Source organism: Hyla sarda, chromosome 1 (genome assembly GCF_029499605.1).
Source record: "Hyla sarda isolate aHylSar1 chromosome 1, aHylSar1.hap1, whole genome shotgun sequence".
Taxonomy (NCBI): Eukaryota; Metazoa; Chordata; class Amphibia; order Anura; family Hylidae; genus Hyla; species Hyla sarda.
The window spans coordinates 519,867,000-519,880,517 of record NC_079189.1 but is presented as its reverse complement, the minus strand read 5'-3'; the positions used below and the strand labels follow the sequence as shown (position 1 = coordinate 519,880,517).

At 40.4% G+C, this 13,518-nt stretch overlaps 1 protein-coding gene across 1 annotated transcript in view; it reads right to left on the bottom strand.

Moving 5' to 3' along the window:
* The window catches only part of TMEM161B (transmembrane protein 161B), a 48,064-nt gene that overhangs the window by 21,153 nt on the left and 13,393 nt on the right, over positions 1–13,518 (bottom strand). Inside the window, exons 3-4 of the mRNA XM_056538579.1 lie at positions 4,126–4,229; positions 533–619 (exon numbers count right to left, since the gene is read on the bottom strand). Coding sequence (XP_056394554.1) covers positions 533–619; positions 4,126–4,229 — 191 coding nt within the window. The remainder of the gene's footprint in view (positions 1–532; positions 620–4,125; positions 4,230–13,518) is intronic.

Sequence of the window (13,518 nt, the reverse complement as noted above, 5' to 3'; positions counted from 1 at the left end):
TGGCCGTTTTTTTTTTATCACATTAAAAACATAAAAGGTTGAGAATTTAAACAGCAAGTAAATAGCAAAGTGTCTTATAATTTCACAAGGAACAATATATTAAAAGTTTAGTTTGGTGACAGGTACTCTAATATTTGGCAATGAAACCTCTTTGTAGAGGTCAATTTAGTGTATTGTTTCCTATGGACATGGGGCTTGCTTTAAAACATACCTCTAAATGATGTGCAGAAAGCTCAAGCAATATGGTTGCCCTCAGAACAGACAAAAAAATAAAATTTCATTCAAAAAATATAAAAACAAGGTAGGAAATAACCAACATGAACATGTTCCAATATCTGGCTCAGATTACTAAGACTGAGAATTGAGTTCTTCTAAGCAGAATAATTCCAGATAACTTCTTACAAGATTTATGATCCCTAAAACTTTTCATTATTAGTAGTGAGGCCCCAATTTTAATCATGATTCTTATAAATTGAGAATATACAGTAGTTGACAGACAGGACACACAGATAAACACACAATAAAGTATTACCTATCTTTTTTGCTCTTTCCTTTCAGTTGCTGCTTTCCAGCAAGTGTTCGTAACTCATCTTCTGTAGGATGCTGGTACCAGTATAAGCTGCATAATACAATCATAGCCATATTATTAGGAAAGTTGGTCCTACTAGAGTTATACAGCTGTGGTGGTAAAATTGGCCAGACCATCTATCATAAATAGAGACAAGCTTAAAAGTTTAAAAGATTCTATTTTCAGCAAATAAATGTTAATCTTTGTACAATGAAGAGTTTATTAAAAACACTTTGCTTGCTGCTATTCAGTAAGAGCATTTCTATTGACAATCACACAATGGGGATGGGCACGGCATAGCAATATATTCCAGCTGGTAAGGTTCTGAGGTTCCAGATTAACTAACTGGGGTGCTAGATACTAGTAGAATATAGCAATTCCAAATCTAAATCCCTAAAGAAAAGAAAATATATGTCTGCACTCACCAGTAATGCAGAGTAAGCAAACAGACTTTATTGTGTCATGTCCATATTACAGCAAAACCGATCACCCGGTGCAAGGAGGGAAATGGCTACGAGCCAAAGAACAGGGGCATTTCACAGGAACTAAAGGGACGTATTGAGTAACAGACTCCTGCTCCGATTTCAGAAGATTCTGGAATCGGAAGATGCATCTGTGACTCATCCCTGCACTGGAAATTCTGCTGTGTGAATGGGACAGTGGAATCCCATTGGAATGTATTGGCTATAAATTAATGCAGAAATTTTGGCATGTGAACCAGGGCTGTGGCGTCGGAGTCTGACTAAATTTTGGGTAACTGAAACTAAATTTAGATTGGAATAAAAAAAAAAAAAGAAAAAAAAAGAGAGTTTAAATGTCCCAATTCACAAAAAGTTATAATTAATGGCTTCTCTACTTTAAGAATAAAGACCAATGCATGCAGTGCCTCACGTAACCGCAAAACGAACACATTAAGTGACCGTGAAGAAGCATGCTTTTTATGTGCTTCACTATATGGCACACAACACACAATTAGGAGAGACAATACTTATACTTTCCATAGTGTTGTGTTCTGCCATTACAGGGAACCCATGGGTAACCTAGCCTCTCACTGATAAGGGATTAAGAAAATATGTTTTTTGCAGGACTAGAGACACATGTATAAGTGAAGGGAATGGAGGGTCAATAGTTCAAGACTGAAGCTATAAACCACTGGAAAAACTGCTGCCATTCAGCTAAGGCTATAAAAACTTGTTAACTCGATTGTTAGCTTAAAGGTGTACTCTGCCCCTAGACATCTTATCCCCTATCCAAAGGCTCTGTGCGTAATGACGGGCGGTACAGGGACCGAAGCATCGTTACATCACGGTTCCGCCCCTCATGATGTCACGGCCAGCCCCCTCAATACAAGTCTATGGGAGGGGGCGTGGCGGTCATCACGCCCCCTGCCATAGACTTGCATTAAGGGGGCGGGCGGTGATGTCACGAGGGGTGGAGCCATGACATCACGCTGCTCCATCCCCTGTATCGCCCGTCATTACGCACAGAGCGAACTCGCTCTGTGTAATAATGAAAGCGCAGTGCCACAGCGGCGATCCCGGGGTCCCCAGCAGCGGGACCCCAGCGATCTGACATCTTATCCCCTATCCTTTGGATAGGGGATAAGATGTCTAGGGGCGGAGTACTCCTTAAAACATGACTATGGGATTCTACTAGGGAAATCATGTTTTATAATAAATGCCCCTTCCTGGATCCTCCCACTGCCCTATCTTCAGCAGCAGATCAGCACACAAACTGTTCAATACAGTAGACTGTTGGCTTCCCAGCCAGTAGTCCTGTGGTAATGACATGTATGTTGCATTTCTTTCCTTCAAGGAATGTATAAAATACATTTGCATATTAATACAGAGGAGTCGGAAGTACAGAAAACTCCAGAGTCGGAACATTTATCTACCGTCTCCACAGCCCTGGTGTGAACATAGCCTAACCGTTTCATCTTAAGCGATGAATTCAGATTCTATTTAGGATGCAATGATGGTCAGGTTCACGTATGGAGGCCTTATGGTGAGCGCTTCAATCCTGCTTTTACTGTGGATTGGCACACTCCCCCAGCTGCTGGTGTGATGACCTGGGAGCCATCGCATACAAGGGCCACGTACAGCTTCCGATATGTGCAGGACATGCTGCGGCCACATGTGTTTCCCCTCATGGCTTCCAGTTAGCATTTTTCAACAGAATAAATGTTCACTTACACACAGCAAGTTGCAAAACTTTCTTGGCCTGCCAGTCACCAGATTTATCACCAATCTAGTATTTATGGTGAGCCAGCTTGAGCAACCTACAAGTGTGGAGGATCTACAGGCCCAGCTACAACGTCTGTGGGTAAATTATGCTGTAGGATGGCATGAGAAAGTCCTATCAAGCAGACAAAATGTATGTTGGGGCGAAGGTGGCAGGACCTTAAAGGGGTACTCCGGTGAAAACCTTTTTTCTTTTAAATCAACTGGTGCCAGAAAGTTAAACAGATTTGTAAATTACTTCTATTAAAAAATCTTAATCCTTCCAGTACTTATTAGCTGCTGAATGCTACAGAGGAAATTCCTTTCTGTTTGGAACAATCATGAGCACAGTGCTCTCTGCTGACTTCTCTGTCCATTTTAGCAACCGTGCATAGCAGATGTCTGCTAAGGGCAGCATGGTGGCTCAGTGGTTAGCACTGCTGCCTTGCAGTGCTGGGGCCTTGGGTTCAATTTCCACTAAGGACAATAATAAATAAATAAAGACTTATTATAATAACGTCAGCAGAGAGCACTGTGCTCGTGATGTCATCAGAGAGCATTCCAAAAAGAAAATAATTTCCTCTGTAGTATCCAGCAGCTAATAAGTACAGGAAGGATTAAGATTTTTTAATAGAAGTAATGTAAAAATCTGTTTAACTTTCCGGAGCCAGTTGATTTAAAAGAAAAAAGGTTTTCACCGGAGAACCCCTTAAAGATGGGTGAATGCAGCACATGGCATACTTAAATGCACTTTACATAGGGAGTAGTGGAATTTGAACCAGAACTTTACTGATTCATGGAGGCTACGCACTTATACCCCTATAGGCATGTAATATCAACCAAGACCCATATGTTTTATTGCTGCTAATGCAGTATTTTTGTACACTCTATGGCTATATGTTATAATATCGGCCTGTCCCATCTTCTTTTTTGGATATTCGCATCAATTTATACACTTGGTTTACATAATATATGTATGTCTTTTTAAATGATTTGTCAATAAAAAATTATTGTTTGATCAGTAGTAATTGCTCAAGTTTTTCTTGGTACCTGTACGGCTCCATGCCTATCCATACCTCATCTTGTATCCAGGCTAGAGGCAGTTGTACAAGGTACTAAAGCCTCCTATGAATTGTACAGTTTCCCCAATAAACATATCCTTTCACTTTTATGTCACAATTACTCACATATCATTCTTAAATTCACACACAAAGTTTTATTCGATTCCAACAACTCTTTCTTGGTGCACTATTTCTTTAGTCAATAAGCAACATTTTCATTATAATGTAAACAGGTTTATAAGGAATGAACATAAGCTAAAATACATTTTTATATTACCTTCCATTGCAAAGGAGCCAGCGGGCCAAAGAGTAGTGTGGTATGATCTTTTGTAGGACACTGGCCATCACCATCGTGACAACCAGCTGCACTCCTATCACACCCTGTAGATTGAAGTGGACACAGTATAAGATTACAGTACAGATATAATACAGAGCTAAGCCACATAATTATTCTGGTAAAACAATAAAGGGGAACTCCAGAGGTAAAAAAAAAAATTCAGATCAACAGCTGCCAGAAAGTTAAACAGCTTTCTAAATTACTTCTATTTAAAATTGTTAATCCTTCCAGTACTACTTAGCTGCTGTATACTACAGAGGAAGTTGTGTATATCTTTAGTGACCACAGTGCTCTCTGCTGACATCTCTGTCCATGTCAGGAACTGTCTAGAGCAGGACAAATCCCCATAGCAAACCTCTCCTGCTTTGGACAGTTCCTGAAATGGACAGAGGTGGCAGCACTGTAGTCAGGCAGAAAGGAAATTCAAAAAGATAAGAACTGTGGAGCATACAGCAGCTGATAAGTACTGGAAACATTAAAGGGGTATTCCAGGGAAAAAAAAATGTTTTATATCTATCAACTGTCTCCAGAAAGTTAAACAGATTTGTAAATTACTTCTATTAAAAAATCTTAATCCCTTCAGTACTTATGAGCTTCTGAAGTTAAGGTTGTTCTTTTCTGTCTAAGTCCTCTCTGATGACACCTGTCTCGGGAAACGCCCAGTTTAGAAGAGGTTTGCTATGGGGATTTGCTTCTAAACTGGGCGTTTCCCGAGACAGGTGTCATCAGAGAGGATTTAGACAGAAAAGAACAACTTTAACTTCAGAAGCTCATAAGTACTGAAAGGATTAAGATTTTGTAATAGAAGTAATTTACAAATCTGTTTAACTTTCTGGCACCAGTTGATATAAATAATTATTCCACCGGAGTACCCCAAGCCAGTCTAAGTGGCTTCATGTTTATCTCCTGATCGTGTTACTCTAGGGCTGCAAAGATTGCCCAGGAAATCCTCTCCCGCATGTGCCTCCATGGCCCATAAATCTGAATTTCCTGCTGCCGTCAGATGTCATACACCCAAACACAGAGTTGAGATGGACAGGGGGATATGGCAGAGCGCACACAGAGAACAATGTATTTATACATTTTAATTGCAATTAGGCCAAATAGGATCAAGGTAAAGGAGATTAAAGAAGGAAATGCTGGGTTATGTTTAGAATGTTATGTTTATTTTCAATGTTTCCTGTTCTTTTAGAGAAAAAAAACAAAAAACAAAAGCAACACTAAAATTGTTCATACACATGTGATAACTGATGGCTGAACATCTATGTCAACAAGCAATCTAAGCAAATGAATGCTCGGCTAAGTGTTCACTGGTTTTAAATGGGGAGTGGAGGGGTAAAGCCCCTGCCAGGCAGCTCTGGCAGTGGCTCACCTCCCCGAAACAGTATAAATTTAACATGCCTGACCCCTTTACTTTGTGTAAGATGGTAGACCTCCATACATGTCAGTCAGGCCAATGAAACTGTGGGTCCAGTTGGCACACGGCTATTATGTATGGTTGCCTTAAAAAATGGTATTTTATCAAAATACATTGGGTTTGCTATAAATGTTTCAGTAGGGGTCTGAAACCTAAAGCCCCGAAAGATTAGTTCCTGTATGGCGTTATTGCTCTTACTCCAGGTCAAATTGGATGGAGACATTTGGATGTTTTTCATTTGCTAGAATGGATGAAAAGGTGAATAGTTGGATTACAGGTGGATTTCAGCTGAATTATTATTTGAACAGGCAACCTATGCTAAGCAAGGCCAGTCTTACATGTAGTGTCAGATTATTTATTCCTCATCTGAACTCAGATATTTTTACTTAAATATTTTCTTCCTTATTAAAAAGGTGTATAAAATGCATGATACATGGCGCATCAGGTCACTGCAGCAAAAATGCCTCAGCTATAAATGTAACAATAAGAACCATTAAATAAATAAAAACTGTCTGTACTAAATGTGTACAGCTTCCTGAAACGGCTGAGTGTTACAGTGTCACAATGAGTTACATATTTTACAGATATCTAACATGCTGCCAGAACATTCCCCTTAACTAACCAACAATGAAGCTTTATCTAAAGATGTGCGTCCCCTGTAATAATGAGCAAATGCAAATACAGGCTGGTGAAGGACGAGATTACTTAGATCAACACAAGGGCTGGCGAGTCGCAGAAGTTTATCAGCAAGGAGAAAGGAAGGTGGTGGCGAGAACAAGGTCAAGGAAACTGCTTTTCTTATTGATTCTTGTTAGTCTATTTCTACTGATGATGGTGGATAAAGAGAAATCCTAGTATTCTTTTCATGCTGCCCTATGATCCTATTTACATTTATAATACATACTGCATATGAATATATAGCAATAATGGATTGTTCTGCAGCACTTTAAAGTCAGACATACAGTATGGTAAGTATTGTTCAAGTCTGGAGAGGTAAGAGCTCACAACTTTACTCCTTTATACCGGGCGTTGGCCGGTTTTTCCTTTCTAATTCTTGTTGGGGAAGGAAATAAGCAAAGGAGGAAGCTTTTGACTTCATATCCCGTCCTCATATATTGTTGTCATAGCCCGTCCTCCTAGCCCGACCTCCTAGCCCGATCCTCCTAGCCCGACCCGTAATATGTGTACCAGGTATTGAAATATCTCCAGCCATGCAGAAGTTATGTGAGAACATACATTTACCATTGATTTGCATGGAGCTTTAAACAGTAAAGGGTTAAATTAACTATCCTATATTTTAAGTGGACATATAAGTAACATGTGACCAAATATCAAAATATTTCAAGCCGTTTGGAAGTTATGCAGTAACATATTTCCCATAGACTTGTATGGGACTTTAAACATAAACCCTGCCCCTGGAAAATGGGGGTGAGTAAGGGTTAAATCACCTATCCTATGTTTGTTGTTGACATATATGTAACATGTGGGCCAAGTTTCATGTTAATATCTTTAGCCGTTTGGAAGTTTTTGTGGAACATGCACACACACACACACATTGAGATATATATATATATATATATATATATATATATATATATATATATACAAACACATACACATACATACATACACACACATACACACACACACACACACTAGCTGAGTACCCGGCGTTGCCCGGTTTTTCCTTCCTAATCCTTGTTGGGGAGGAAAATAAACAAAAGGAGGAAGCTTTTGACTTCATATCCAGTCCTCATATATTGTTGTCATATCCCGACCTCCTATCTCGACCTCCTATCCCGTCCTCCTCTCCCGACCTCCTATCACGACCTGTAATATGTGTACCAGGTATTGAAATATCTCTAGCCGTACGGAAGTTATGTGGGAACATACATTTGCCATTGATTTGCATGAGACTTTAAACAAAAACCCTGACCCTCACAAATGGGGGTAGTTAAGGGTTAAATTAACTATCCTATATTTTAAGTGGACATATAAGTAACATGTGACAAAGTATTATCGAAATATCTCCAGCCGTTTGGAAGTTATGCAGTAACATATATTTCCCATAGACTTGCATGGGACTTTAAACATAAACCCCGCCCCTGGCAAATGGGGGTGAGTAAGGGTTAAATCACCTATCCTATGTTTGTTGTTGACATATAAGTAACATGTGTGCCAAGTTTCATGTTAATATCTTTACGCACATACATACATTGAGTTTTATATATATAGATATACATAAGAAATAGCTAGTCCTATGTAAAAAAAAAAAAATAATAATAATAATAATAATTATGCCCACCCCTACCGGGTTAAAGGATATTCCAGTGGAAAACTTTTTTTTTTTTTTCTCAAATCAACTGGTGCCAGAAAGTTAAGCAGATTTGTAAATTACTTTTAATTTAATATTTCCAGTACTTATCAACTGATATATACTACAGAGGAAGTTGTATAGTTATTTTCAGTTTGACCACAGTGCTCTCTACTGACACCTCTGTCTGTGTCAGGAACTGTCCATAGTACAAGCAAATACCCATAGCAAACCTCTCCTGCTCTGGACAGTTCCTGACACAGATGGAGGTGTCAGCAGAGGGCACTGTGGTCAGACATAAGAAATCAAAAAGAAAAGGACTTCCTCTGTAGTGTACAGCAGGGTTGTACTGGAAGGGTTACAATTTTGAAATAGAAGTAATATACAAATCTGTATAACTTTTCTGGCACCAGTGGACTCAGAAGTGAAGGAGAAACAATGGGATTTTGGAGAGTGAATTTTACTGAAATGGTTTTTGGGGGACATTTCACATTAAGGAAGCCCCTATGGTGCCAGAACAGCAAAAAGAAAAAAAAAACTTGCCAACTATTTTGGAAAATACACCCCTCAAGGAACACAACAAGGGGTACAGTGAGCCTTAACACCCCACAGGTGTTTGACAACTTTTCGTTAGTCGGATGTGTAAATAAAAAAATAAAAAATTTCACTAAAATGCTGTTTTTTTTTTAACCAACTTTTACATTTTTACAAGGGGTAATAGGAGAAAAAGACCCCCATAACTTGTAACACCATTTCTTCCGAGTATGTGTGGACGTCAAGTGCGCTGTTGGCGCACTACAATGCTCAGGGGCCATGTGCGTTTACAAAGCCCCCATGGTACCAGAACGTGACCCCATTTTGTAAACTGCACTAAGGGGTGCAGTGAGCATTTACACCCCACTAGCGTTTGACAGATCTTTGGAACAGTGGGCTGAGCAAATGAAAAATAAAATTTTTCATTTTCACGGACCACTGTTCCAAAGATCTGTCAGACACCTGTAGGGCGTAATTGCTCACTGCACCCCTTATTACATTACATGAGGGGTGTAGTTTTCAAAATGGGGTCACATGTGGAGGGGTCCATTGTTCTGGCACCATGGGGGCTTTGTAAACACATGTGGCCTTCAATTTTCTCTCCAAAAGCCCAATGGCGCTCCTTCTCTTCTGAGATTTGTAGTGCGCCCGCAGAGCACTTTACATCCACATATGGGGTATGTTCTTACTCAGAAGAAAAGGGGTTACACTTTTTTTTTTCCATTTTCCCATTCAAATTTAACGAAAATTTAACCTGTGGGGTGTTAAGGCTCACTATACCCCTTGTTACGTTCCGTGAGGGGTGTAGATTCCTAAATCGGGTCACATGTGGGTGTTTTTTTTTCCCCCCGTTTATGTCAGTACCGCTGTAAAATCAGCCACCCCTGCGCAAATCACCAATTTAGGCCTCATATGTACATGGCGCGCTCTCACTCCTGAGCCTTGTTGTGCACCCGCAGAGCGCTTTACACCCACATATGGGGTATTTCTGTACTCAGGCGAAATTGTGTTACAAATTTTGGAGGTCTTTTTTCCTTTTTCCTCTTGTGAAAATTAAAAGTATGGGGCAACACCAGGGCTCAAGACGTCACAGTCATGCCCCGGTCAGAACGTCATGAGCCTCCGACGCTGCACCCGGCTTTCGTTTAGAGCGTCGGGTGCATCGACGGAGGCTCGTGACGTCACGAGTGGGACATGACTGTGACGTCTGGAGCCTCCACCCCGCATCACCAGTTATCCGACACGGAGCGAAGTGGGCTCCATGCACTGGATGTCTGGGGTGCAGCAGCGGTGATTGCGGGGGTCCCGGATGGCGGGACCCCCGCGATCAGACATCTTATCCCCTCCTTTGGACAGGGGTTAAGATGTCTAAGGGTGGAGTACCCTTTTACACCCTAACAGCTATCCAATTGTGCCTGCAGCTCCTAGCAGTGAATACAGCAGACAGATTCCATTTAAAACACTGCCATTAAAGTACTTCTGCTAAAATGTAAAATGCTCCAATTGTTATTTAACATTTCAGTTACATAGGTTTGTGTGAAAGATGGGTGACAACATACAGAAAACACAGGTCTGACCTCCTATCCATCATGTTTTCACCAGCCTTAGGGTCCTATTACACGGGGCAATTATCAGAACAGGCAAATGTTTGTTCATTAACTGATCAGGTTGTTTTAACTATCAAAAAAATCGTCTGACAGCTCATTGCTGCAAAGGGCCACATAGACTAATTGAGCGCCGATCACAGAGTGGCACTAGTTTACGGATGAAGCAGAATACAAAGAACTGGGCACTGCCACTGACAGCAATAAGTTCCATCTCTTCTGTATATTAGGGGATCACAGACCGCTCCTGTCAGCCAGTGAAAGCACACAGCGGCTGTCATGTTCACATTACGCTTGAGCCAGGAGAAATAAGTCATGACGATTTTCCAATGCAGACCCCTGATAAAAGGCTGGGACATTTGCCATCATGGGGGAGTACAAGGTTGTCTTTATGTTCCAATTGTACACATAGAAAATAAAAATAATATAGCAATTCAAATACCAGGCACAGCATATATGCCAAAATGACAATTTTATGTTCAGTGCATGTGATGGGAGCTTTCTGGCACATACAGTCATGGCTGTAAATGTTGGCACCCCTGACATTTTTCTAGAAAATGAAGTATTTCTCACAGAAAAGGATTGCAGTAACACATGTTTTGCTATTCACATGTTTATTCCCTTTGTGTGTATTGGAACTAAACCAAAAAGGGGAGGAAAAAAAGCAAATTGGACATAATGTCACACCAAACTCCAAAAATGGGCTGGACAAAATTATTGGCATGCTTAACTTAATATTTGGTTGCACACCCTTTGGAAAAAATAACAAATCAGTGGCTTCCTATAACCATCAATAAGCTTCTTACACCTCTCAGCCGGAATGTTGGACCACTCAAGCATCACATGCTTGAAACAATCTTATTTTTCCACAATTTAGAAAGGGTGCCAATAATTTTGTCCAGCCCATTTTTGGAGTTTGGTGTGACATTATGTCCAATTTGCTTTTTTCCTCCCTTTTTTGGTTTAGTTCCAATACACACAATGGGAATAAATGTGTATATAGCAAAACATATACTGCAATCCTTTTCTGTGAGAAATACTTCATTTTCTAGAAAAATTTCAGGGGTGCCAACATTTACATCCGTGACTGTACACTATCTCAAAGGGAAAGGAAACAGAGGCAAAGCCTCAGTTTACATGCAGTGTCCAGTCCATAGATTGCATTGCTGAGGTCTCAGGCCATTTTCATACAGATAAAATTCATGTGTAAACAGTCCATCTGCTTCTTTGGTTGCATTTTTAAGCAGTGCCGTTTTCTCCCATTGAAATCAGTGGGAGAGCTTGAACAAACCTTGCCCTGTATTTGATGAGATTTGTTGGCATACCAGTGGCACAAAATAGTGAAACACACAAACAGAAGCGGCTTTTGGAAGTGGCGTACTTCTGGGACACATTCTGCTGTGGAAGAACTACGAATAAGTGGGGGACATTCCATTACTACTACTGGGTAATGTGGGGGGCAATACATCAAGTGATTAAACCAGGCATGCAGCACTGAAATATCCAACTGTATTATATGAACCTGGCCTTGTACCCTTTAAGCACATACAGAGGAGCTCATCTATTCCTATCAATGCCATCTGCCCTACCACAGATCACATGTGCACTGGCAGGAAAGACGATGCATATCACACATGTAAGAATTTCCAACCATTGGTCTGAGATGAAGAGCTACATAAAAGCTGCATCTTTACAAGGTATCCCAATGATCGCCAGCATCTGATTCCAGAAGATACAATTGTATTACATCTGTTTACAGTAAATAAAGGGAAACTAAATGTTGCAGACATCAGGGTGCGGGAACCCAGTGCTGATCAGGGCCACATTCTATGTAGATTTCTTCACTTGGTCTTTTTAAATCAACATTATCAAGCTCAAGAAAGTACAATGACAGCTAATGACAGCTTAACATACCAAATGACCTGCTGTGTCACCTCATTCATTCCTATGTACTTTTATCAACATGAAGCTTAAGTGAAAGTAAGTGTGCATGTAGGCCGATTTTACACAAGCATATGGACGATTGTCGCATTTGTGTTATGGCTACAAGCTCCAGAATGACCCAAACTGACATCTGTCATGTTGTGTCATCAGACTTGTGGTCAACCGGTGCTTGTAGTCATAACACGATGCAAAAAAGTGTCTATAATACACCTGTGTCAGACTGGCTTTACACTGTGTTTGCAGAGTACCACTCATAGGATACTATTTTCTGCTTCTGTATTGAATAGTACAGACTATGCGCCAGTAATGAACTAACAGGAAATCTATCTGATTTCTGGCCACTCTATTAAATATAGGTAAACATATTGGGGGAGATTTATCAAAACTTGTGAGGAAGAGTGGAGCAGTTACCATAGCAACCAATCAGATCACTTTCTAATATAGCCTCTAAAAAAATTAAAGCTGGAATCGGATTGGTTGCTACAGGTAACTGCTTCACTACACGTTTTGATTTATTTCACTCATTAGATTTTGGTGGGACCAGTCAACCATCTCATGTGTATGGTGGCCTGCTAACTCCTCCATAACAGATGATGTTGATAGAGAAGAGAATTCAGAAGTTGGATTCAATATGTTAGGTTGTGTTTTCAGTGAAAATAATCAACTGTCAGGTAATGGATTATCTTCTTTTTACTATTGAAAACATAGGTGAACTTGTGTATGGGTGGATCAGGATGAATGACAACTGCTACCTAATGTATGGTCAGCTTAAAGGGGTACTCCACTGGCCAGCGTTCGGAAGAAAATGTTCAGAATGCTGCAGGGGTCGGCCATGCCCCTTGTGAAATCACAGCCACAGACCCTCAATGCAAGTCTATGGGAGGGGGCACGGCGGCAGTGAAGCCCCCTCCCATTGACTTGCATTGAGAGGGCGTGACCATGATGTCATTCATCCTGATCCATTCATCCTGATGAGTTGACTCGAGACTATATGAAGGATGCAAGTTTTTTTTTTTTTTGCCTACATGCGACATTCGCACAACATAAATTTGTGACTACTGCAAAGTGAAAACTGAAAGTTGCTTAGGTAAGTAAGGCTGTTTGCTACTTTATGCTTACCCACAAAAGTCGCATTAAAAAAGTGCTTAGGCGCAAATGCAACATTTTGTGTGCGTAGAGTAAGCAAAAATAAAATAAATAAATATAAACGCTAGACACCATGATAAATGTCTCCCCCCCCCCCTCCCCCAAAATTCTATTCTACACACCACAGGTATATGTCTGGAGAAATTCCTGACATATATTTGATGGAAGACTGCAATGTACCAGATCGGCAGACTTTTTTTTGTGTATAAAATAAAGTCTACTGTGCTATTCTATACCACAAGAAAATAAAAGGTCACTTGAGGTATGGCAGATGAATTAGGGCCTATGGATATACTGAGTGCATATGCTGGAAGTGTTCCCAACACATTGCTAAACATACTGACAAAAGAGAACTGCTCCTGTCCTTAACCTAT